Source organism: Microcebus murinus, chromosome 6, assembly GCF_040939455.1.
Source record: "Microcebus murinus isolate Inina chromosome 6, M.murinus_Inina_mat1.0, whole genome shotgun sequence".
Lineage (NCBI taxonomy): Eukaryota > Metazoa > Chordata > Mammalia > Primates > Cheirogaleidae > Microcebus > Microcebus murinus.
In genome coordinates, this window is record NC_134109.1 from 106,723,364 (window position 1) to 106,751,067 (window position 27,704).

Consider the following 27,704-nt stretch of genomic DNA (forward strand, 5'->3'; position numbering starts at 1 on the left):
ATTATGAATCTGTTATGAAATGAAATTTCAAAGTTATATTTTCTGAAAAGGATAGATGTCCTTTGTTTCAAATTCTTTTTTTCTCTCTCTCTCCTATTTTAGTGATGTTTGTGTGAAATAGAGAGCTCTGGTCTTCAACAGCAAGGATAGTTAGTGGTTCTTACTAATACAAACTGGTAACTATAAGGTGAAAATTTACAAGGGAATGCAAATTGGATTTTCATGGCCAGGTAGGTCAATACCCTATGCCTGTGGTCCCCAACCCCCAGGCTACAGACTGGTACTGGTCCAGGGCCTGTTAGGAACAGGGATGCACAGCAGGTAGATGAGCAAACAAAGCTTCATGTGTATTTACAGCCGCTCCCATCACTCCCATCACCACCTGAGCTCCGCATCCTGCCAGATCAGCAGCAGCATTAGGTTCTCATAGTGCAAACCCTACTATAAACTACATGCGAGGGATCTAGGTTGCGGCTCCTTATGAGAACCTAATGCCTGATGATCTGAGGTGGAGCTGAGGTGGTGATGCTAGTGCTGGGGAGCAGCTGCAAATACAGATTATCATTAGCAGAGAGGTCTGACTGCACAATAAATGTAATGTGCTTGAATCATTCCCAAACCATCCCCTGCCAACAGGTCCATGGAAAAATTGTCTCCCATGAAACTGGTCCCTAGTGCCAAAAAGACTGGGGACTGCTGCCCTATGCCACCCTTGTTTGTATTCTGTTTCCCTGACATTTTAGCTTATATCCAAAAAACCTGGTTCGATTTATTGATGGCTTTGAGCTACAGCAAGGAGGAAGACAGACACCCTCATATGACATGGATTTCCAGCCATCATAAGATACAGACAGTTTTGTTAGTTACTATCTGAATGGCTATGTGCCAACTGTGTCACTATTACCAACTTATTTGAGGCAGGGATTTTCCAGTGTTCAAGTAGATACTTCCAGTAACTTTCTTTAGCAGTCTAGTTCACAGCTTAGCACAGGGGTAATGGCTCTGTTAACTCGTGGAACCCATAGGAGGCATTAACAACTCAAGATTAATATTCTGTAGCAGCTGCTATTGAGCCATGGGTTTATAGCCTGCCCCTGCTCAGGATCCCCAGAAGCTTCTTTATCTTAAAGGGAATAGGCTGCTTATTTAAAAACACAAGCTGAACAAATTGAAATTATACGGTGATTTCTTTGTAGCCCTCAACCACCTATAAAATACAGTCTCAAAGATGGTAACCTAAGGCTCAAAAGGTGGAGCCCCAGGCTCCTAGGGGCTTGCAGGGATGACTCAAACAAACCCAGAGTTTGAAAGATGGTCCTGGGGAAATCCTGGCTTATCAGCTCATGATACCATGATTTTAGATGCCCTTTCTGGTAACCAAAGAACATTCTGGAGGCCTAAGGCAGAGTGAGCTACCAGATTAACTACAAGCTGTCCAGAGGAATTTAAAGTCCTAGTCCCTTGAGTTTAAATTGGGAGAAAATCATTTGTCATACCCTCTTGTTGCAACAGGAAGAAATGAGAGAGGTTGTAGCGCCAGGGCTTCCAGCAGCGTTTGTAGGCAATAGGTAAGTGAGAACGCAAAGATTCTGGGAAATTGGAGCTTTCCACGAGTATAGAAGTGGAGTCCAAGGTGGTATTAAATGACTTCTTTCCACCGGTGAAGAGCAAGCTCTCAGGAGCCACCCAGAGCCGCGTCCCCTCTCCCCTCCGCCCGTCCAAGGCCTGCCCCTCACAGTGAAGGCTTTTGCTGGTGGCGTCCTTGTTCACCACCATGTTCCCTGGTTCATTCGCCTCTTTGGTTCCACCTGATCACTCTGCTTTTGAGTTTTTGAGCTAGATAAAGATGTGCTCAGCTCCCAGTGCCTGGCTGAGTGGCCTCGGGCAAGTTATTTAACCTTCTCCTTCCCTCCTCTATTAAAATGGCAATAAATATTTTTCACCCTCATAGATACTCAACAGATACCACTTTCCTTTCTTTCTGTTGCTTTTCTTGGTGTTCATGAGCATCTCGGTAGAGCTCTCTGAAGCAGGAGAGTGTGCTTTCCTCCTGGGGCCTACAGTGACCGAACTGCTACCATCAGTTGTCCAAATCGGATCTGTGACTCTCTTTCACTTTGGCTTTCATTCTCTTTGAACAAGGGTTTGTTTCGCTCTTCCAGAGGAATGCTTTTCTTTTTACTTCCATATTTGCTGCCATTCCACATTTTTTAAAGTATATGCAGGCCATTCTCTAGCTAAATAGCATTCCAAGGAAGCTGTTGTTTAAGCTAGGAATGGATATCATCTGTTTGCATTTCTTTGCATTCGCCCTCTATGTTATCTTTAACTTAACTTTCAATAAAATGTAATACGCATTGAGCTCCTTCCATGTGTCAGATGCTTCTTACAAACATGAACTCCCTTTATCATCATAAAACCAACCCAGTAAATTAGGAGATATAATTGATAATTAGTGTTGCTTATAAATATATACTGCCACTTTAACAAAGTGTTTTTGCTGTCAAAACATAGGGACACTGGGTCATTTTCAAAATTCCTACTTTCTCTCAGTTATCCACACCTGCGGAGGGCTTATTCTTGAGTGGCTGCAGCCCCAGGCGCTCCCTTCCACCTGGAATCAGGGAGTCAAATGCAGACACAAGGCCTGGGAGGAAACAATCAGCTTGTTTAAGTGACAGCTGACATCAGGAAGCCTTTTGAGCCAGAGGAAAGACATGATGACAGCGGTATCTTGGGAAGATAAATTTCACAACCACATGCAGGACAGATTACCTGAAACCACAACATTTAGCCTTTATGCTTACACATCTGGGGGGCATGATTTAAAAGCTCATAAATATGATCTGGGTTTTATAGAAGGGACTGGTGAAAATTGTGAATTTCAAGGTTCCACCAAAGAAGGTGAAGAATCGATGTTTATCCAATTGGTTTACACGTCTTCAATATTTATGTACACAAGTGCGTGTTGTTAGTGCAGTCACTTGGAAGCCATGTTCGGGCATCAGATCTGCCATTGCCCTATCTTTTGGGTTAAAGTTGTATGAGAAGGGAAATTTTCTGCTAGCTTGAGAATTATACATCTGGCTGCCACCTGAATTATTGCTGTGGAACACACTGAGTTTGACAGATAATCCTGTTCTCAGCTATCCTTCAAAAGAAGCATGAAGGAGCCTTCATGTTTAAATATTTCAGCCAGATTTCTTCCTTCTGACAATGCATGGAACACAATGTCTTTATTTCTTAGTGAAATAAATATTCATAGCGTATGCATCTGTGGTTAGAAAAGAGAGTAATAAGGAATTATCCTTATTTAAGTTCTTAGTCATTCTAGCCCCAAAGAGCAAGCTCTTGGGTTCGGAAGTGACATCTCCCAAGGAACCTGATGTTTTTCCTGGAGTCATAAATACTTCCCAATTTGGCAAACCAGTAGTGCCCATTCCCAGAATGATGAATGAGAAAAATAAATACTATTTCAGTGAACAGTTTTGGACCTAGGAATTCATTATGGGAGGAAGGGTGGTGTTACAGACGTCCCTTCGCTTGGGTGAATGGACACGCAGGTACTCCAGGGGAGCAGGAGGATAAAAAGAAGGTAGAGGAGATGCTGAAACAATTGCATCAGTCCTCATAGGAGGGAAGGCCTCGGACTGCGCATCGAGCCCATGTGGAAGGGTCTGGGGAAAGGCCAGAGAGCAGCCCAAGAAATGTAAGCAAGTATGCCGGCCCTTGGTCAGCCATCTGCCAGGCCCTGTTCTTACAGGGAGGGTTTCTGCTGTCCTGAGGGACTGTGTGACTGGCAGAGGAGAAAGAGCCTGAGCTTTGCAGTCAGAAGGCCCTTCCTTCAAATCCACCCCCACCACCATGCTATGTGAGCCTTGACATATTACTTACCTTCTCTGAGCATCAGCAAAATAGGGATAGTCGAGGGAATTAAACAGGATGACATACGTAAGGTGCCAAGCACATGGCAAATACTCCAGCCATGAAAGCTGTCACATATATTCACGAGGCTTCCTACTTTTACCAAAAACCTGTGTTCTTTCCCCATTTTATATCAGCCACAAAGAAAGAACATGCAAAAGGCATTCAGGGTTTTTAATTCTTTGGCCAAAGAATGGAGAAAGGTGAGCTTGAGCTCTAACGGCACCTTCTCTCCAAGCAAAGGGGGGTGTGGGAGTTTTAAAGTTAGGTGTGGGAGGGAGGAGGTGTGTGAGCACGCACATGGTGAAGTTTCAGATGCAGTTCACGGACATGCTTTTTCATACACTGCATATGCATCGCAGTTTTCACTCAGGGGAGTGATTTTTAGTATTAGAATGATATGATAATGAGCTAAGGGCACCTGGAAGTGGCTTGTTCTGGTCTGTACCGGCTGGGCACAGGACTGGACTTTTGGCCGCCAGCAGGAGGTCACGTGGCCATTTGTAGTATTTGGACCTTCTGGTGTCCTTGAGTAGCTGTCTTTCCAGATAGCAAATACTAAAGAAAAATTGCTAAAAGAAAGAAAAGAGAAGGAAAAAATTGTTAAAAGATTTTCCATTCGCTTTGTCAAGCCATCCCAGTGACACTACTGCCAAAATCCCTGGGAAATGCTTGAATCCTGCTTGTGTCTGTTTTCCACCTATGGTTCACCTGAGACAGTGGGCCCATGTGCCTGAGCTATCAGCTGCACTCGGCGGCCTCCCTTGCTGTTTCTAAAGTGAGCATAACCCATTTCTAATTTTTGAGGCTTTCCATAGCTGGTCTCCAAGACAAACCAGGAAAGACTAACGAAAGAAACACATTTTTAAAAAATAGAGAGAAAGATAACAATGTTTTAGGAAATCTCTGGAGGCCTTGATCACCACTGTCCCAGCACATTATCGAAGTTCAAATAGACGGCCATGGTTCACCAGTTACAGCTCCGGCTCAAACGCCACCTTGAGAGTCGTGTGTAAACAGAAGTGAGGTTTCAGTGAACCATGCAAACAGACCGGCCTCCTCTCCTGGTGTAGAACTAACTGTATGTAACTGCGAGAAGGAGGACCCCATGGCCAGATTGCCAAGGGGACGGGTCATGTCATCGAAGGGAGGCAGTGCTGTCTCAAGGAGAAGGAAAGGCACCCCACTGTTCCAGCCCCCGCCTCACGCCAGTTCTTAACTAGGTACCTCATTTTCATGTTTCATTGAAGCCTCACAAGAGACTTGTGAATGCCCTCGTTTTACACATAAGAAAACTAAGGCTCAGAAAATGATGCTGCCGGCAGGTGTCGGGTGCATTAGGAATGCTCTTAGGTGAACATCCAGGTATGTGCCTAGAAGAAAAGACTTTTGAACATCTGGGGACACAGAAGAGAAGTTTTTGTTTCAGATTGTGGAAATAGAAAGAGAATTAAAGATATCTAAACCAGGAAATCTAAAGGCTTGGGAGGGCTGGGAACAGAAAAAGGTTTAACCACTTCAGTACGGCGCTCACCGGCCGCGAAACCTCGCCCGCGGCGGCACTTGCGGTCGGCGCGGTGGCGTGCGCTGCGCGTTGACGACAGATCCGTCTTGCTCTTGTTGGGGAAAGCTTGAAAGCACTGAAAGCTTGCTTTACTTTACAGGCAGCTTTACTTGTAATGTAAATCAGAATAGGCAACATTAACATATGTGTTTTCATTACGTTATTTTTAAATGTTCACAATTTTATTTTGATAAATGAAAATTTAGAAATGCCATATCACGGCTGTCGGCTCAAGTCGACGCTCGGCTGTGCGCCTTCATATCACAGCTGTTGGCTAAAGTCGCTGTAAGCCTTCATCTGTGGCTGTCGACTACAGTCAACGCTCGTACCGAAGTGGTTAAATCACAGCAAGTAAACTTCAGATTCAAAGTCAGTCCTTAGCAGTGCTCCCAGCCACTCAGGGCTTTTCACTGGCTCTCCACCGTCTCCTAGGCTCTCTCCTCCCTTCCCTTTGTGTCCCTTTCCTCTCTGTCCAGCCTTGGAAGCACAACCGGACTTTTCTATTTAGCTACATCTCAGTTTAGCCGCTGTCTCTATAGCCTTCGTTTCTGCTGACCCCCAGCCTCAGGGTCCCACCTCCCATCCCAAGCAGTTTATCCAGGTATTTTCACAATGACAATTTGCTCTCTAAAAAGAGTTGCTATTATTCTAGCTGGTGGCTAAAACCTTTTTTATGTGGTTGCAGGAGCATAGTAAAAAAAAGAAGAAGAAGAAGAAGAAGAAGAGGAAAGAAAATAGAAGGCATTGCAGTGTCAGGAAAAGGAGTCTAGGTAGAAAGTCTTCTCTCTGGCAACTTAGAGAAATCACACCCCCTCCTGGGACTTGGTTTCTTCATCCATGAAGCAAGGGGCTGGGACTCCCAGAGCCTCCCCTGCTATCCTGTACTGGGATTCTCAGGAGACTATATCTGTGAACATGTCTTGTCTCTACCCTCTTCCCCCATTAAAAATCTCACAGAGGAAAGCTTTCCAAAGGCATTATTTCTTTTCAACTTGAAACCAAAGAGCGATATTGTTGTATTGTCTTTGTTTTGGTGGGATGGGAGATTAGGTTGTCCTTTGGGGGCTGGTGTGCCACTTGAGGAAAGAAAAAAAGAACAGAGTAAACAGTAAGTGATCTAAAAGGTCAAATAATCCCACATTGCAGCAGCCTCAGTCTTCTAGGCTGCTTCTGAGAAAGAGAAAGAACTGGCTTAAAACTGGCTGCCAGGAAACCCATGAAAAGCACAAACGTCCTTCCAGTGGGCTCATTGACCCGGAACAGAGTGTAGCGGTGGGCGTTATCGCGTGGGCTGAGAGTGGACAAAACCAGGGGCCGGTGCCAGCTCTGCTGCTTGTTGGCCATGGTAACTTGGGCACGGTTCTAAGTCTCCGTAAGACCCAGTTTCCTGCTGAACAGAATTGCTCTGGAGATCAGTGAGAAGAGGGACATAATGTCCGAGCAGTCCTAGAACATAGTAGGTGCTTGGTGTGGAGGGGCCAAATTGGGTTACAGCAACTCAGATTTGCAGGGTGCTTTATGACCTCAACCCTTCTTAAGCACTCTCTCTCCATCCTCCCAGAACCTCGGCAGACAGGTATGAGCAACACCATGTCACAGACAAGAGACACACCCTCATGGCATGGCCGGTACTAAGGCTCAAGTCTTTTGGTTCAGAAAGTTCTGGGTTATTTCATTTGCTTTTGGGCCATTTCCAAGTGACAAAAGCCCATGAGTTAGGAAGGCAGGAAAGGGACTGCCAGCTGCAAGAAGTGGCTTCTGACATCCAGAGGGCAGGCAGCAGAGTCCTTCGGGCAGTTGGAATCACTTAATATAGAGGGTGACAGTCCTTCACAACTCAGAACATCCCTGAATCCGGAGTAGGAGTCAGAGAGCTAGTCCTCAGGCCAAATCCAGCAGGTACGCTGAATCTAGCATGTGAGCCCAGTCCAGCTGCCGCCTATTTTGGTGAGTAAAGTTTTACTGGGGCAGCCACAGCCATCAGTTGTCCCTGGCTGCTTTCGCACTGCAGTGGCCGAGCTGAGCAGTGACAGCAGAGACCTAAAAAGTCTTTTAGGTCTGCAAAGTCTAAAATCCTCTTTCTCTGGCTCTTTGCAAAAGCAGCTCGCCAACCCCTGGTCCACAGCAGCACTTCTCAAACTTGGTGTGCACAGGGATCGCCTGAAGATGCTGTTAAGGTGCGGATTCCGATTCAGCGGGCCTGGGAGGGGCCCAAGATTGCTCAAAAGCCCCCAGAAGGCGCCTGTGCTGTGAGTCCATGACTCATGCTTTGAGTAAAAGGGAGCTAAAGAAGATGAAATAATGCGTATTATCCTTGATTTGTATTTTTTTAAAAAAAAAACCCAAATGAGGAGTATAAAATAGACTTTAGAAAGATTCCCATCCAAAAAGCTAAAATAAAAATATATAGGGTTTTAGAGGAAAATTCCAATGAAAGAGGGGAATAGAGAGGACTAATAAGATTAAATTCAATGAATTAATTAATGATATTAAAAGGCACACTCAGATCCTTGCTATAAGGTGACTCTGTCAAAGGCCTGCCCGAAGAACACTGATAGTCTTCCAGGCTCCCAGGCCACCAACCTCAGTCTGCCTCACTTCTCCACCTTCAGTAACCATCACCTCCAGTCCGACTGGTCATTCTTTCAGCATGATGCTGGCGGGCCCTGGCCCTCCATCCTAATCCCGTCACTCTGGTCCAGGCCCCCGTCCCTGTGTGCCCTTCTTGCAGCTGTCTGTGTGCTGCTCAGCCTGCAGCCTCTTGCCTCACCAGCCCGCTGCGTGTGTCTGCCAAGCGCTCTGAAAACAGCTTTCCAGCACGCCCTTCCCCACTCGAGAGTCTTGGGAGTCAGCCCGTGGTGGGGCCAGCCTTTGCTCTCGGCATGCCCTCCCACGTGCCCGTCCATCCGCTTAGCGTCCTTGGAGATCACCCAGTGACATCCAGAAAGCCCAGATAACCCCCAGCGCTGTAACTCACACAGATTTTTAAGTGTTTTCTTAAACATTCTGGAAATAGAAGACCTGATTATTCCACCCACATTTTCCAATGTTCTATAAAACCATTTTAAGAAATGAAATCTTGTTTTAACAACAGAGCAGAAACCCGCGCATAAGAGCACAATAAACACGCTCTCAGCCTGAATCTCTGAGTCCACCCTTCTTGTATTTCTCACAATCCTTTAAATGTTTGACCTCTGGCTCTTGCCCCTCCACTAGTTGCTTAGGTGAGTACCTTTTCCAAAGGCTTATAGGTGCCATCTTGTGGAGAAAAATGCAAACAGGCACGTTTGGAGGTCAGCTGTGTTAAGGAAATGACAAGGATGCAAGCATGAGTCTCCATCACTGCCTTCTGGCCTGGGGACAGTCCCCCAAGGGCCTTCCAGTTGTGACCTACTTGTGTAGACCCAGGCTGTCTGTGCTGAGCAGGACCTGCAGTCGGACCAGCGTGCAAGCAGCCGTTGTCCTGGAGCAGGGCTCATCAACCCAACTTGCGGTTGCCTTTTTGCCAGTAATCTGGCTTCCAGAACTCTGCCCTATAGTGTGTGGACAGTGTCTCTCTGTTCCTTTCTGCAGGAAACATCCTAGTCCTGGCCCTTGGCAGCCCAAACCCACAGCCTCTGACAGACCTGTCCCATGTGATTTTTTTCCTAGTGCCAGCCCCTCCTGGGACCCTAAAAAATTATAATACAATCTGGCCAGATATATGATGGTCTCTTTAAACAGAATTCAGCATGCAGCCTTACATGTTAAAAGTAAAGTGGAAGTCCAGAGGTTTCTACTATATCTATACAAAAACATGGATATCTTACTTTTATAATAGAACAATTATCATTGTCACAAGTCATTCCATGCCTCTCTCCTTCCTCCTCCATTTCAATGTGTTGGGAAAGAAGATTATGAAAGTAGCACTAGAATTGTGGAATTTGGGATACCAGCACCCTTCAGAGAAAGATAGCCCTGGTAGGAGGAAGGGGCAGTAATTCTCTTTCAGAGTATGAGGTGTCTGCCTCTCAGGGCTCCTTTCTTCAGCTTTGTAAACATTGCTGCAGTTGATTCTTACCCAGTTTTATCCTACAAGGGTGCCAACATTTTCTTCCAGTTGAGTCCCTTGGTAAGGTGCTATTCTCCAATGAAATAGGATGAGACACTGTCAAGTGACCCCATAAGCTTTATTAAAACCAGATCACTAGTTTCACAATTTCTTTCATTTTGAGAGCCAAAATACCTTTTATCCCATGGACCATTTCTTCTCTTTAAATGAATGGTGTTGTCAATATGTTTCCATTGATTCCTGTTTCCAATTTAATTTTGTCTACATAAAGCAAATTTCCCCAACTTTAACATGGCAGGATTCTTCACATCAGGGCTTGATGTCTTTTTCCAAATGCAATTTGGTACCTGAAGGGACCTAGAGATGATCCAGTTCAAAGAGCAAATTAGTCTTATAACTTTGATCCTTTGATTCCTCAACCAGCTGCTCTTTCATTCAACAAACACGTAGTGAGCACCTACTGTGTGCGGGCGCATGCTCTGTGCTGCACACAATCCTACCCATGCTGAAGTCAAGCCAAAAGGCAATTCTAAAGAACTCTAGATTCTTTACTAAAGAGTTTGGGGCAGTGAAGAACTGTTTTTAAAAACTGGATAATTAAGTACCCTTTGCCCATAGCTTCTCTGACGTCCACAAAGACTGCGTGTGCCCTTCTGTGGAATTGCCGTTGCTTCCAAGCGTTCTGGGAAATGTGCCGTGCGCTCCTAGGTGCCCCATGAGCTGTGGCACAAACTAGAGCAGTGGTTCTCAACTGGGGGTGATTTCGCTCCCACAGGGGACATTTGTCAGTGTCTGGAGACATTTTTGTTTGTCACACTGAGAGGAAAGGATGCCCCTGGCATTAGTGGGTAGAAGCCAGGGGCGCTGCTGGGCATCCCGCAGTGCGTGAGACAGCGCCCACAAGAAAGAACCTTCGGGGCCGCCATGTCGCTGGAGCTGAGAGCCCGGAGCCATGAGGGAGTGGAGCAGGCAGGAAGGTGAAAGCTGGGCTTCACACCTGACAGTCCCTTCCACCAGAGCAGCTCCGCCTTTCTCATTTACGTGGGGGAGTTCTGCATTTCTGCATGAGGTTTTGTTTGAAGAATACATCTTTTCTTTTAAAAAAAAAAAAAACAGTAGTCAAAGACTACTGTGGGGCAATATATGTAACCTTAACACTTGTACCCCCATAATACGCTAAAATAAAAAAGATAAATAAATAAAGACTACTGTGGGTGAAGATGACAATTCTTTGCCTCTGTTTTGTAGTGAGTCGTACTGGAACAAATCAAGTATGTGTGTGTGATCAGGGTGAGGGAATCATGGAGAAATTTGGAGGCATCTACCTGAGCCTCAGTCTTGGCTACACAGGACTCTGCCCCCTCTTCCCTCTCAACATTTACAGGCTATACCGAAGTGATTTGATTTAGTCTGTCTTAATTTAGATAAGGAGTTGGAATTATTTTTTCTGAAAAAGGCCAGATCACAAACAGTTTAGGCTTTGTGGACCATACTATCTGTGTTGCAACTACTCAACTGCTGTTATACCACAAAAGCAACCATAGACAATAAATTTTAAAAATGAGAGTATTTGTGTTCCAATAAATCTTTATTTGCAAAATGGATAGTGGACCAGTTTTGGCCTGTGAGCTGTAGTTTGCTGATCCCTGATTTAGACTGTAAATAGGAACAGTGTTTGTTTTGCCTTCATGTGTCTGCTGCCTACCACTGTATTGGCACATAGTTGGGGTTGGCTTAGGCAACATCTGCTGAGGTATACTGAGGGTCAATTGTGTAAGTGCTAGAAGATCTTACTGAGTAAAACAACTGGAAAGAGACTCATCCCGTATTTCCCAAGGAGTTTCTATAGGTTGTTTAACTGTTTCCCTATGTTTAGGATGTTTCCAATTTTTTATTATTTATAATCATAATGTGATGAGCTCCTTCATGCAGAAACTATTGGCCTCGTTTCTTATCATTTCCTTAGTGTAAATTCCTAGAAGAAGAATTTACTGGGTCAAACAGTATATATTGCTAAATTGCTTTCCAGGAAGATGGTATTGATCTACATTCCTAACAGTAATAAAAGGGATAGATTTATCATACGAAAGGACTTCTTTCAACAGAATGTCATGAATAAAAGTTTTGGCATCCACTTGCATTTCTGTGAATTAGCTCACCGTAAATATAAGTAAATTGGTATTAACTACTAATCATTTTAGCATTCTCCCACACCGCTGTACCAGCATGATTACTAAGGCACGTTGTTTTACCTGTCGGGGCCGCCTAGCCAGCCAGTTGAGGTTACCCTATCGCATGTGTTTCTTGAGCAGACATAGGAACATCTGCTTCCCATTAGAATCAGAGCCTCCGCTATCTGAACGCCTGGCACCAGCCAACCCTGCCCTGATGGACGGAGGCCTCCTCCCTGTGAAATTCACTACCAAATATGTCATCCAGATTACTCATTTCCCTCAGGAAATTTCATTCAGGTTAATACTGGCACACAATTGAGGGTAATTCTTGAGCAATTTCTCCTGTGATGGCTTGCAACGTGTAAAATTTTCCTACAACATGTTGCAAAAATCGCTGGAAAAATTCTGCGGCTATCTCATAGCTGTCCATTCGCCTTTGTAACAGCAAGAAATATCTCTTTGGAAATGCAGTACGTGATGAGCAAAAAAACATAAAAATGTCAGATCGGGGAGCAGATGTTTTTTCTGGCCTCTCTCAGTGGGTGCTGTTTGGGCAGGGAGAGTGTAGAAACCATGCAAGGTGTCCTGCCTTTATAGTGAATCTTGGTCTTTCGTGGGCTCTTCAAACGTTTCTGAGTTTATCCAAATGAAAAAGAGTATATTTCTAGCTGAGAAGTAATAAAAAGTGTTATAGAAATAGGGGTGGGTCTGGCTAGCTACATAATGATAGGATTTATTTAAAAGTGGATAGATTTCAGACAAAATCAAATATTTAAAGACATTGATAACAAAACCCATCATTTTCTAAGAAGCCACTATATTGTAGCATTCTGTTAAGCACCTTAACATATCTGCCTCATTTGATCCTTCCAACAGTCCTAAAATATTGCACCATCCCTATCCATAGATAGAAAACCACATCCTCACCCCCGGGCTCAGAACAACTCAACATGTCCAAAGGCACCAAAGGTACAGCGCTTGGAAGTGGCAGGGCCAGCAGAAGAGCACAGACCCTCAGCACACGGTGATGACACTTCGGTGGTGGCTCTGAAAGAGTTTGGACACAGGTCAGCACTATTAAGTCATGCCCATCAGCAACCAATCAATCAGCCTCCTGATTGATTCTGATTGACTGAGTTCTGAACACTGTCCCTGGCAAGATCTGGATGGTGGTGGAAGTGTTTTCAGCACTGACCCCAGAGAGAACTGACCCATCCAGCATCACACAGCAAGCCAGGGACCAAGCCAGGAGGACACGCCAGGTCCCCTGGTTCCTGGTCCAGCATTCTTTTCCATCATTCCAAACTCCTTTTCCTGATAAATGACATCAGCCTCACCTACCAATTACACAGCTGTATTCTGGAGGAAAATATTGGCTGCTTTAAAGAAAGTAACAGTACATGATCTATACATATGATAATATGTCACAGAGCTATACACCACAAAAGTGCATATAAAATGGCAAATCCAAATAAAATCTGTTCCTGAGTTAACAGTATAATAGTGACACCAATGGTGTACATGGCTTTGACAATGCGCTGTAGTCATGTGAGGCATTATCATCAGGGAAAGCTGAGTGAAAGCTCACTGAAACCATACTGTTTTCACTATTTCTTGTGAGGCTTAAGCTGTTTCAAAATAAAAAGTTCTAACAATGAGGAGAGTAACGTAATAGGAAGATGGGCTAAAATATGTCTTCACTTACCATGTTGTAAAGACCAGTGTTAAAACAGCCACTGTAGGAGAGATGCATAATGCGGTTTGTCCTTCAAGATACTGGAAGAGAAGAAGGACATGGTCACTTCTGGGCCAGGCTCTCTCTAGTCCCCTGTGGTAACCATGCCTTGAACATGTTCCCCTGCTCCTCGGTCACTGCCACCAGCCACTCCTTCAACAAAGATAGAGCCCTCAGCCCGTCCTCTGATCCTTTGGCCTCCAACTTTTACACAATGGTTAAAAGCATAGATTTGGGTTTGGGGCCTGGGTTCAAATCCCAGCTCCACCTCTTACTAGTACTGTGGCCTTGGGCAAGTTACCTAACCTCTCTCCTAAGTCTTAGTTTTCTACAGATTTCAGCAATTTCACAGATGACTTTCCTAAAAGAAAATAAGAACAAATTAAATCTTAATTTTAAAAAATTTAATCTTAATTCAATGAGAACAACATATTCAGAGGAGTTAGAATATACCAAAGACCCTATAAATGTTAGACAGGATGATGTTGTGGAAGATGACAAGGAGGAGCGTGAGGACGGTCACAAAGGCCGTTCATTTTGCATCCTAAGCATCTCTCATCTCCTCTGCACTCAACCCCCATCCTCGACTTTAGTCTAGGATGTTGCAACATCTGTACATACCCAATGTGAATTACCAGCTTTCTAAAGGAGACTTGATCCTGTCCCCACATGACACAGAGAAGACAGGCATTCCTCATTGCCTGGTAGCTTGTGATTATCCAGTATGTCTAATCGCCCCTGTTAGACTCAAATTCCTAGAGGTAGGACCTGTGTCTGGCGCAGTTTGGGAGTTCCCAGATGACCTGCCTAGTGTAGTCACTTGAAAATGTCAGTCATGAAATATATGCTTATCTGTTTAGATCTTGTCATAGCTGTCCTTCTTGTCACTCAGATCCTGATCCAAAGATCATTTCCTCAGCCTTGCCCTCCCAGATACCCAGTCTAAATTGTCCCTCATTATATCTGATCTTCATAAGAAGAGAGGGGCCAGTTGTCACATATATAATTTGCCCATGGCCTCAGAGCTAAAAATTAAGATCTTGAAAGCATGTTGTCTGCCCAGTGCTCATTCTAGGGCTGTCCCGCTGCTCTGTGCAGTGGGGGTGGGGAATGTGGTAACTCCATGGCAACTCAGTCTCTTAGAGGCCTGGGCAGCCTCTAGAACACTAGAAGGTGCTGCAGTAGTTTCTGAAGAAACTGTTGGTGGGTTCTGAGGAGAGAAGATGTCACCTTTAGTTCTCAGCATCACTCGTGCAGCCATATGGTTTACTGAAGCCAACCTTCGGGATACTTGGACGTCTACTGGGAAAAACTGCCGCACTCTTCCCTCCCCATATCTAGATCCATCCAGAGTTACCATACAGTGCAGGAAATCTGGTAGGGGAATCCATCAAATTATGCAGAACATTTTAATATAATATCTGATTCGTGAGATCAAGTAACATTTTGTCTGCATCTGTGGTTGTCTAGAGTGATCCATATTTGTGCAATTTCCTTGTGATAATCCCACTAACTGGGCTGGGACTGGGGGTTGATGTGATGCCCCATCTTTGGTGACTGTCGTTCATTCTCGAAATATCCGTTACAGCCTATTTATAGGAGAGTGACTCGCTGGACCGCTTATTCTCCCCACTCTAAGTAGGGCCCATTCCACACTGCAGCCAAAGTCATCATCTGGAAAACAAGTCTGAGGAAGGCCCTCCCCTTCTTCAGACATCTGGTGGTTGCCAATGCCATGGGGTAGAATTCTAACTCTTCACCCTGGCAGACAAGATTCTTGACAAACTCAACTGAATTCTCCAGCTTCATTTTATCCCTCCTTGCAACTCTGCACTTCAGCCTTGGTTTTCTGTGAACATGCTGTGTTCCTTCCTGCCTTTGTACACAGCATTCCTTTTACCTGGAGGACCCCTGAGAATGAGCTCAGTCTGGGCCATGTTGAGTCCAGGGGTAGGAGGAATGGACCGGAGGCTGGGAAAGGGGAGGAGGGGGAGATGTCACGAGACAGGGTGGGGGCTGGGTGCTGACCTACTTTCCTGTCCATCTTCTCCACCAGCCACATTTTCTTTATCCATTCATGACTTAATGGGCACATAGGTTGATTTCATGTCTTTTCAACTGTTAATTGTGCTACAATAAAGATTTCAGTACAGGTGCCTTTTTTATGAAATGACTTCTTTTCCTTTGGGTAGATACCCAGTAGTGGGATTGCTGGGTCAAATGGTAGCTCTACACTTAGTTCTTTGAGGACTCTCCATACTGTTTTTCATAGAGGTTGTATTAGTTTACATTCCACCAACAGTGTATGAGCATTCCCTTTTCACAGCATTTGTACCAACGTCTATTGTTTTTCAACTTTTTAATAATGGCCATTCTAACAAGGGTAAGGTGGTGTCTCATTGTGGTCCTAATTTGCATTTCCCTAATGATTAGCAATGTTGAGCATTTTTTCATATGTTTATTGGACATTTCTCTATCTTCCTTTGAAAAAAAAATCTGTTCACCCACCACTTTTTGATGGGGTTATTTGGTTCTTTTTGCTGATTTGTTTGAGTTCTTTGTAGATTCTGGATATTAGCACTTTGTCAGATGTACAGTTTTCACATATTTTCTCCCATTCTGTAGGTTGTCTGTTCACTCTGTTGATTATTTTCTTTGCTGTGCAGAAAGTTTTTAGTTTAATTAAGTCCCATTTATTTATTGTCATTGTTGATATATTTGCTTTTGGAGTCTTAGTCATGAATTCTTTGCCTAAGCCAATGTCCAGAAGAGATTTTATGGCATTTTCTTCTAGAATTTTTATGGTTTCAGGTCTTTAATCCATCTTGAGTTAATTTTTATATTTGGTTCAGTTAGAATATTGCCTTGACTACACAGGTTCTACTTTCTAAAACCCTGTTGGTAGTGGCATTGTTTTGTTTGTTTCAGCACAAAGGAGAATCCAAGGGGTGAGAATATAGAAATCATCCACAAAAAAACCCCCACAAAAAAACATTTTGCTTATTTTTCTGCTAAAATGGGCATAGGGCAGGGGCAAGAAATATTTAAGGGAGGAGAAATACATAGCAAGCATGGCATTTGGAAAGACTAATCATAGTGTATAAACATATTGAGATGATACCCTATTATTGTCAGAAATAATGTTTTACAGAGAAGCTATTTGTGAAGAGACCAGTTATTACTGATGGACAGTGCACTCAGGAATATGGAAGCAATAAGGCAGAATTATATTGCCTGCAGAAAGATGGCAATCAAGGGTGAAGTTAGAGGGGAAAGAATGAACACTTTTGGATTTGACTTGTAGTACTCATGGCACCAGACCCAGAGTTGTATAACAAAATCAAAAATGGACTTTGAGTGGTTTGCTGATCACTTGGTCCCTAAGATGTGGTCTGACAATTGCTCTTAGAATTCAAGAACCCAGACAAGCCTGTGATTTAATGAACATGTGTCTCAAATTTTAGAATACCTTTCTGATTTCAAGTATCTTTCCATATCCTCATAACCCAGTGAATAATCCTGTCATGCCAATATTTCATTGTCCAAACTCCAGTCTGCTCACTTCCACCTGCCCACAGAAATGTGACAGAATGCTCTGTTCAGAACATGAGTCCCAACTTGAGATTCAGGACACATAATCATGAATTCTATGGAATCAGAAGTGGGAAGCTCCAGAAGTGGGAAAAGATTCCATGAAGATCATTCTATCCCATTCCAAAGTTTAATGTTTTATACAAAATAAAATTGCTCCAACAGAAACATGAATGAGGAGGGGGAAGATAAAGCCAAAAGATCTTAGAATGAGTAATGAGGAGATTCTTTTGGAGGGAAATTCAGGAAAGTCAGAATTCTTCTAAATACTGATGAGACTGGCTGTACAAGGAATGCTCCCCAACTTAGAAGCTAATCATCGGTTTTTTGATGTTTCTGGCCCTTGCTCACCCTTACCCTTCTACTTCAGGAAAAGTGCTTTGGGGTAACCAAGCAAAAGTCTTGCTGCTCAACTCTGCAGTGCCATGGCTACCAGTGGAGGGTCAGTTCTCAAACCAGTTCTCAAGCCAATGATAACCAGTCAGTTCTCATTTTATTCAATTTCCTAAGAAACTGGGCCAGCAAACACTGCTTTTGGGGGGTACTTTGCTAAGTGTTTGTGGTGTCTGTGATTTAGAACAGAAGACCTGGGGGTAAATGCCAATTTTAGGTCATGGTTCTAAAAAGATTTTTCATGTAAAAATCCCAGCATGGACCATCCTCTCTTCTCCCAGAGTGCAATGGGGATTTTCAGAACAACTTCATTGTCCAACCTGTGTAAATAAATTTCTAGCCCCCCACATCCTCCCTATTCTTTTTCCCTATTATTTCTTTCTTGATCATTTGCCACCACCAAACACACTCTGTTTTATTTGCTTGTCTCATGCACTGTCTGTGGCCCCTCACCCCACTCCTAGAATGTATATTTCATGAATAACTAGAAAAGAAGGTTCTTGCCCAGAGTAGGTACTCCGGGAATATCTGTTGAGTTTCCAAAGTAGCGTGAACTTCAGAAGGAGGGGCAGGAGGAAGGTCAGTTCGAGTCCCGCCCATTGATCTTCAGTCGTCCCTTCTCTCATCCTTCCCCCAGATGCTCCCAATACATGCTACAAGAGTCTTTTGTTTTCTACCTCTTTACAGAGCATTGGCTGTGACGACTACCTAGGCTCCGACAAAGTCGTGGACAAATGCGGGGTGTGTGGAGGTGACAACACTGGCTGTCAGGTCGTGTCGGGCGTGTTTAAGCATGCCCTCACCAGCCTGGGCTACCACCGTGTTGTGGAGATTCCCCAAGGAGCCACAAAAATCAACATCACTGAGATGTACAAGAGCAACAACTATTTGGGTAAGTTTGGTCTTTTTCCAGAGAAAGCCATCTGTCACTGCCAGTTGATTTATTCCTTCCAGAATTGTGAGATAGACACAGCAGTGTCCAGAGGTCCTGGGCACATAGAAAGTGGAGAATGCCAAGGTACCACCTGGCTTGCCTGAGCAGCTTGCATAGAGAAAGTAAAAAAAAAAAAAATTCATTTCAGAATATTGCAGGGGTACAAATGTTTTGGTTACATGGGTTGCTTTTGTACTGCTTAAGTCAAAGTTGTAAATATGCCCATTACCCAGATACTGTACATTGCCATTAGGTATGTTTTCATCCATCCCCTCCTTCCTGCTCCTACCTACATGATTTCCATTGAGTTTTTCTTCTACCTGTGCATGTGAGTGCCAATCAGTTAGTTCCAATTTAATAGTGAGTACATGTGGTGTTTATTTTTCCATTCTTGTGATAGTTCACTTAGGAGGATGGTCTCCTGTTCCATCCAGATTGCTGCAAAAGGTATTAATTAATTTTTTATGGCTGAGTAGTACTCCATGGTGTACATATACCACCTTTTATTAATCCACTCATGAATTTATGGGCACTTGGGTTGATTCCACATCTTTTTGATTATGAATTATGCTGTAGTAAACATTCTAGTGCAAGTGTCTTTTTGATAAAATGACTTTTTTTCCTTTGGGCAAATACCCAGTAGTGGGATTGCTGGGTCAAATGGTAGGTCTACTTTTAGTTCTTTGAGAAATCTACATACTATTTTCTATAGAAGTTGCACTAGTTTGCATTCCCACCATCAGTGTGTAAGTGTTCCTTTCTCTCTGCATCCACACCAATATCTCTTGTTTTGGGACTTTTTGATAAAAGCCATTCTCACCAGGGATAGGTGATAGCTGATAAATGTTTTGATTTGCATTTCTCTGGTGATTAGTGATAAGCATTTTTTCATATGTTTATTAGCCATTAGTCTATCTTCTTTTGAAAAGTTTCTGTTCATGTATTTTGCCCACTTTTTAATGGAGTTGTTTGATTTTTTTCTTGCTGATTTGCTTGAGTTCTTTGTAGACTCTGGTTATTAGCCCTTTATCACATAAATAGCATGCAAATATTTTCTCCCATTCCATATATTGTCTATTTGCCCTTTTGATTATTTTATTGGATGTGCGGAAGCCCTTTAATTTAATCAAGTCCCATTTATTTATTTTTGTTGTTGTTGTGATTGCCCTTGGGGTCTTCTTCATAAATTCTTTGTCTAGGCTGATGTCTAGAAACAAATCTGGAGACATCACTTTACCAGACTGTAAGCTATACAATAAGGCTATAGTAACCAAAACAGCATGGTACTAGTACAAAAATAGAGACATAAACCAATGAAACAGAACAGAGAACCCAGATATAAAACAATCCACATATTGCCATCTCATCTTTGACAAAGTAGACAGCAACATACACCAGGGAAAAGAATCTCTATTCAATAAACAGTGCTGGGAAAATTGGATAGCCACATGGAGAAGAATAAAACAGGATCCATATCTCTCACCACTCACAAAAATGTTTTAATATCAATACATTTAAACCAGCCTTTGCTCCTCCTAAGAGATACATAGTTATGAAATGGGTAACAGACCAAATTGTTGCTCTGAGATGGGAGAGGTTCTTTGCAAAGCCAGGTGATCTGCCAGTGTTGGCTCCGTTGGGCTTTGAGGTGGCCAGGGACGGTTGGTCCCATCTGCACTTTCACTCCCCAGAGGTCTAATGCAAAAGTCATTTTTCTCTTCTTTATGCTTCATCTGCCTGGGGCAACAGGCCTCTAGATTCATAGTGCACGTGTCTTCGGAACAGCTGTAGAACCCCTTGGCAATCATTTTGAACATATGATCGATAAGGAGAGACCATTTTTAACCTACTTTCCTACAAAAAGAGATCTGTGTTGATATTTTCTTTTAAGTTTCCAAGCTTTGCATTTCATCCAATGCAAACCAGTCATACAAATTAGTTTATACAAATTTCTAATTCATGTAAGCATGAACAAGTAAGCTAACAAAACAATCTAAGGGAGCCATTCCTTAAAGTCATTTAATGAACAGCAGTATTCATTTTGATTTTTTAATTACTTATTGAACAGAAACTTAGCATAAACTATGTGCCAGGCATTATTCTTAATGTTTTCTGTGTATTAAATCTTTGAACCCTCTCAAGAGCCCTAGGGCATAGGAGCTGTGCTTATCTCCATTTTACAGGTAAGGAAACAGACACAGGGAGATTATGTAACCTGCCAAAGTCCCACAGTCGTAAAGAGGTAGAGCTGGGATTCCAACCCAGGCAGTCTAGTTGCAAGTGTGGTAGTCCGTCAAGAGATAATACCCACACGCAGTCTCAGAACCCAAGTTGCTCTGGCACACCATTGGCCATGCTGTAGTTAGTGGCTGCAACAGTTGAAAGTCCATGAAGTTTGCAACTTTCAAATATCTGGAACGTCCCGGAAGATAACCGCAGACCCAAGAACTCCATATTCTGCATCTCTTTCTTCTTCACCCAGAAGCAGCCAAAACTAACTTCACCTGGTTTTATTGGCTGGAGAAGGAAGGGATGGCAGATGGGATTCTGAGATAAACCCAATTAAAATAGAAAACTGTTACAATTGCTCTGGCAAACCCGGGAGCCGCCAGTGGCAGAAAGCCTAGTTTCCCAGTGAGTGCTTTGTATGTTATTTTTAATAACAAAAAATAGTCTTTGTGTGTTTCCTCCTTTCTTTTGTACTATTATGAGATCACACCTCCATAAACATCCTGTCTCCTAGAATGGAAAATGTTCTTCTGGGGACTATTTGAAGTGTGATTATGTCCAAATGTACCAGCAAATAATGCCACTTCTCATTAGCATTGTGTTGTTTTTAGTAATTTTCCCCTGGCTATAGTTAGGCCTATTCAGTAAGCAGTTTTCAAGCTGTGCCCACTGAAGATAAAATAGGTGTCCTGGGTGAATATCCAGTGGATGTCTGAATAGAAACAGCTCTCAGAGCCTTGGTGTTTCGTCTGGAGTGTGGGAATAAGAATCTTGACCTTATCCGTAGTCACGAGAATCAGTAGGATGACAGCTGTTTAGGACCCAGCAGAGCCCCGATACTCATAGGCAGTTGGCAAATGTTTGTTCCCTTTCTCTTGTCTGAGAGCTTGTCAGGACATCAAAACTTTGTGGAATAAAATTCCCTCTATCCCTGAAAAAGAGGAAGAGGAGACAGAGGGAAAATGGATGTACCAAGAGTCAACGGGGAGGTGATTCAGAAAGTCATGTTCAACGTCCAATGCCCAGAAATCAGTAGAGCGCATGAGAAATCCATAGGTCCATGGGAATGCTCCACGATGCCACGTGGACAGAGGAAGGAGACAGAGCAGAAACAGTAGAGCAGGGGCTGGTAAAAGGAGGTGCCAGAGGGATGAACGTGAGCTTCTGTCTGTAGCACTTAAGTCACAGGCGATGCACTGTTTAGTCCTCTCTTTTTAAAAGTTGAGATATGATTCATGTACTGTGAGATCTATCCTTTTAAACTGTACACTGGCCAGCACGGTCTTTTTCTCCTCGCAGGACTTCTCTTTATTTAACCTACTTTTCCTGCTGAATCTCCTGCTCTTCGAAGTCTATATATTTTTTAAGTTAGTGTTTATGAGATTGCTTGAGATTATCTGTAAGCCATTAGAGCATAGGTATATCTAGCAATTTCTGAACTCTCTGGCAACTTTTTTACATTATACGTTGTCAAAGACTGAAACCTTCTCCAAAGAGATATGTGATGGGTTTTTCTCCACAATTTTCCAGGTAATGATGAAGGTTTCAGTTTTCTCACCTTGTGATTTCTGGTGCTATGTAAACTATATTTTCTATAAAATTTGACTTAATACACAAAATTGGCTCACCCATTTGCATAAGTTTGTTCTGCAGAATAGGCAACATAAAGGAAATGAATAGTTCAAAGCCATATCATTGCTTTTAAAAATTGCACAACTTTACAAGTTTTTGTGTTGTCCTGTTGTTTTCCAGAATTACCTTTAGTTATTTGTAATGCAAATCCAACTTTCCTTGTGAAATACTTGGTATTTTTTAAAGACTGACTGCCCAAATGGGATAGCAACAGAAAATAAATTTATGTGAAAACAGACTGCAGTGCTAGAGAAAATGATTTAATCACCTCATTTTAAAGGATTTTCTAAAGGCTTCAATATTTAAAGGACTTACCCTCAGCAACTCAGTTAATAATAGCAGTCATATATACATACATACATAGTACTTCAGTCTCCCAAGCATTTTCACATACATGGTTTTCTGACTTTAAAACTGAACATTATTTACTTTGCTTGCTTCAGAAAGGATTTGGAGTTCCTTACAATTATATAAGATGCAATTATAGAGGTAAGATGCGAAAATTGAAATTTAAAAATCCAAAACTAAATAGAAGAAGGAAAGGCATATATCCCAGAAATCCCAGCTGATATGTTGATAGTGTTGGTGCATTAAACCCAACTCTGAATTTATGGCTTAATTTAGTTTGACCATCAAGACTTGGCCTGTTAGACTCAGATTCTAAACGCCTGAGGTCTGGCCCTGCCCCATAACTCCGGAGGACTGCCCTGTGCAGAGCTGGGGGGAGAGGCCAGTTCACCATGATGTTTACTGTCTTCTCTGAGAAAAGCTGGAGAAACCATGACATTTAACAGTACACATATTTCAGAAGATAAGATGTTTATTTGTCTCATGTTAGTTTGGAAATTCATAAAACTCTGTAGAACTGAGCTCCAAATTTCTGTTCATTTGAATTTGTTTACATGCTTCAAAATGAAGATTGTTTAGTGGGTTCTAGATTACTAGATTTTTTTTTTAATGGGAAAGACTTTAGGACCCTATATCTGTTAGAAGCTATGAATTCTCTTTTTGAATGTGAATTATTCTGAACTCTGCAATTTGGGAAAAAGACTCAAATTAATTTTATTAAAATAACTGACATTTTGTATTACTTGCCCCTTTCTTAATAATAAAATGTTATAAAATCATTTTAGCTGAAATCAAAGTTTGGCATAGTTCAGTCAGTTCACTTTACTAATGTCATTATGCAACAGTTAAAAAATCAGATATAAAAGCATACCAAGTAAAAACTAATTATACAAGACATGTACTACCTACCAACATGTTACGTTGTCATAGAGTTTTGGACTTGGAAGGAATTTTTAAAGATCTGTAAGCTTTCAAAAATAAACAGGCAATACATTTACTTTTTAAGTATGTTCTCCTAAAAGTTTTAAACAATGATAATGGTTAGCATTTAAAAAATCATGAAGTATCACAGATCATCTGTAATTTGCAAACTTTAATATATTCATTGAGCAGTTTTCTACATGGGAAAAATTGAAATTTTAAATAATGTTATATCTTATGTTTGTATGACATTTAATCCCAAGGATTTTTTTCATATGCATTATAAAAGTTTCAAGCAGTGTGGACAATATAGAACAAAAGGTAAAATTTCCTCTTTATGCCAACTCTATACTTGATCCACTGCCTTCAAGGTAAAGACCACTTAAAGTTAAACAAGTACTTTTACCAGTAGTTCTTTGTGTAAGTGCAAATAAATATATATTTTTAATTGATATTACTATATACATTTTTTGCAATTTGCTTCTCTATTTTAATATAATAGCTTGGGCATCTTTTCTTTTAATATCAAAACATAGAAAGCATATTCATTATTTTTTTGAGTGTAGAATATTCCATACAACAGATATAATATAATTTGTATAGGTACTTTCCTAATGAAGGATGTTGAGATTGTCTCTAATTTTCTAATATTACAAATCATACTTTAGATTTTGGGATCAAGATGGCAGACTGAGCACATGGGTTTTTCTTCCCTTCCTCCTAAGATTTCATCAAAATGATACTAAAGGGATTTAAAAAAAAAAAGAAAGATATAATTTACAACCACCAAGAAGACTAGAGAGGGCGACATCAGTGGACAAATGATTTTAACAAATTTTTGGAAGACAGAAAGCAGATGGAAGAATGTTCACTCACAGAGAGAGCAGAGGGTGCTGGGATGAGGAGGGCTCAGGCTGCAAGGCAGAGCCCCAGGAGCCTCTGAGCCTGGGTGTCAGCAGGTAAGATGGAGAGAAGCAGAGGAGAACGGGACTGGAAATAGGGGCATGAGTAAGAAAACCTGTCTATGGAAGAGGAGCCCCCACATACACATTCAGAATGCTGGCATTACCTCCTCTTCCAGAAACTCAGGGGAAGTAGGGCATGGGTGAGAGGTTGGCAATATTCATTCTGGGTGGAGAAAGAAGCCCCGTTCTCTCACTCCATAGACCTTGGCCTGTTAACAAGCCCCGATGATATGCACAGGGTTCTCTGGAAGCCTTCCCATCGCTTTTGTCTTAAATATCAATGGATAACTGAAAATAACATGAATGGACAACCATGGATCACCAGACATTTTTTTAAAAAGCCATATAGCATGAAAGAGAAAGCCCAAGATAAATAAATGGAAACGTTATTTCTGGAAGAAACACAGCAAATTCTTGGAGAAGAAAACTTAAAGAAAGCATTACTCCAACAAGTAATTCTTCCATGAATATCCTAACATGTATATCCTTTCATACTTATGTAAATATTTCTGTAGGGTAGACTCCTAGAAGTAGAATTTGTAGGTCAAATGGAATGCACACTTAAAATTCTGAAAAATAAAGCAAAATTCCTTTCTATAGTCATTACACCAATTTATACTCCCACCAAAAGTACATGAAAGAACTCTTTCTCCATGCTCTTACCATAATTAAATATTATGAATGTACTTCATTTTTAGCATCACTTTTTTGTTTGCCTTTTCATGACCACTAATTTTTATTATTCTTTGAGCTATTTCTATGAATTTGCCATTTTTCAATTGTTTAAGAACTCATGTATGTTGTGAGTAATAGCCATTTTCAGCTCACATCTATTGAAAATATTAGTCTTTATCTTGTGTTCCAACTCTGATTATGGTATCTATTACTCTGTAGTGAAAAATTTTAATCTTTATTTAGTCGAGTCTGTCAATCATTTCTTTTATGGCTGGTTTTTTCTTACTTAGGAATTCCTGCCCACACCCAACATTATTAAATTATTCTCTAATATGTTCTTCTATTACTTTTATAGTTGTAATTTTTATATTTAGATATTTAATACATCTGGAATTAATTTGTGTGTGTGGCGTGAGGTAGGAATCCAACATTCTTTTTCTAAATAGACAGTTGACCCAACATCAGTTATGAAATTTCCCCCACTAACTTGAAGTGCCATCTCTAACACACCTTAAGTACTAATATGTAAGATACGCTTGTAGATTCTCAGTTCAGGTTCGTTGATCTATTTGTCTCTTCTGCTTCAGTACCCTATTGTTTTCATTGCCATAGTTTTGTCATGTGTTTTATTCTTCTGTAGTTCACCTCTCTGCCTCCTCCTCAATTTCCTACCCACTTTATTCTTTTCCTAAATTTTCTTGGATATTCTTATACATTTGTTCTTCTAAACATACTTTAAAATCAACTTGTCAAATTTCATAAAAATTTTGTTGAGATTTTGATTGGGATTATGTTGAACCTATGGAAAAATGTGAGACAGAAAAATTATCCTCACAGCATTGCATCTGTCAGTTCAGTGATAGTATGTCTCCTATTTTATCTTATTTAATAAAGTTCCTTAGGTCAGGCACAGTAAATCACACCTGTAATCCTAAAACCCTGGGAGGCTGAGGCAGGAAAATTGCCTGAGCTCAAGAGTTCAAGAGCAGCTTGAGCAAAAGCAAGACCCCATCTCTACAAAAACTAGAAAAATTAGGTGAGCATCATGGTACACCTGTAGTCCCAGCTACTGGGGAGGCTGAAGCAGGAGGATCACTTGAGCCCAGGAGTTGGAGGTTGCAGTGAGCTATGATGACACCACTGCACTCTACCTGGGGTGACAGAGCCAACTGTCTCAAAAAAAAAGAAAAAGTATCTTTATCTAGACTTTGCATATGTTTTATTAGGTTTATTCCTAAGTATTTTGTAATTTTTGCTAATATAGTATATGACATCTTTATTTCCATTATATTTTCAATTAGTCATGCTGGTGAATATGAAATCAGTTTATTTTATATATTTATTTTTGTATCTGGACATCTTACTAAACTCTTTTAATATTTCTAATAAATTGTCACTTGTTTCATTTGGATGTCCTAGATGGCCAATCATGATATCTATAGGCAATAAAAATGTTATCTTCTTCTCAAGTATTCTACCTCTTCTTTCTTTCTAGTCTTGTTGCACTTAGAGTCTAAGACCTCTAAAAAATTTTGGAATAATCATAATGATACTAGGCTTCCTCATAATGTTCCTGAAAATGAGAATGCCTCTAATAGGTGTTTGCTTAGGTTTCTGATAGATATCTTTTATCAAAATAAGGAATTTTATTTCTGTAACTAGCTTTTAAGAATTTTTATTGGAACTTTCCCTTGTTTTTGTTTTCTCCTGAATGATGATTGATTCTTAATTGTCTGATGATTGATTCTTAATTGTCAATATAAGTTAAGATTGATTCTTAATTGTCAATTTAAGTTAATGGATAGTTGCATATTATAGCTACATTAAGTAGGTTTCCTCCAAAGTCACCTTCCTCTGTTTTTGCAACAGGCCCTTCCTTCAAATGGAGCAGACCCCGGTATTCTGCTGGGCTGCTTGTCTCTCAGTTTCCTACAAGTGTGCACGGGCCAGGGGCGGACAGGCAAACAGACACAAAGTCACCATCCCTGAAGAGGTATTTGAGGATTCGATAGGATAGTAAACACGAATTACCTAGCATGACATTGAGTTTAATACATATTTTCCCTACCTTATTCCAAGGCTCCAATATTTATCAGTGACTGCTTAACAAAACTCTTAAGCTTTCCTTGCAACAGCTAAATAGAAACAGCCTTCTCTTCTGCCCCACAGCCAGAAGCCCCCAGGATTATGCCAGCACAGGTGTAAAAGTGTGTACCTTTCTTCTCAGACATCAAAAGCCCACCTGATTTAACTTTATTGCTCCAGTTGTGTGTCCTTATTGCTTCTGCACCTACCTGTCTCTCTAGGAGTCCTTCCTTTCCCAGAAGAACAAAAAAAGAAACACAAGTAGGCATGCTTGTTCGGTGTATGTTCTGTGCTGACGTCATTCTAATCAGAAGATGGTTGCTCGAGTGTATAAATGTGTAGTGCCATGTTGACGCCTTCCCCCTAGGACTGTGTCTGGTGCTCTGAGTGGTATTTCTCTGCTTTTGCTCCCATCTAGTCTCCAGCTCTGGCTCTGTCTTCCATTGGCATCGGCCTTTGCAGAGCTGCCATTTCCAGCTGGGA

General features: G+C 41.7%; 1 protein-coding gene across 1 annotated transcript in view; it reads left to right on the forward strand.

Annotated features, from left to right (window-relative positions):
* The window catches only part of THSD4 (thrombospondin type 1 domain containing 4), a 595,645-nt gene that overhangs the window by 470,915 nt on the left and 97,026 nt on the right, over positions 1-27,704 (forward strand). The window contains exon 8 of the mRNA XM_076004516.1: positions 18,120-18,324. Within this exon, the coding sequence (XP_075860631.1) occupies positions 18,120-18,324 (205 nt within the window). The remainder of the gene's footprint in view (positions 1-18,119; positions 18,325-27,704) is intronic.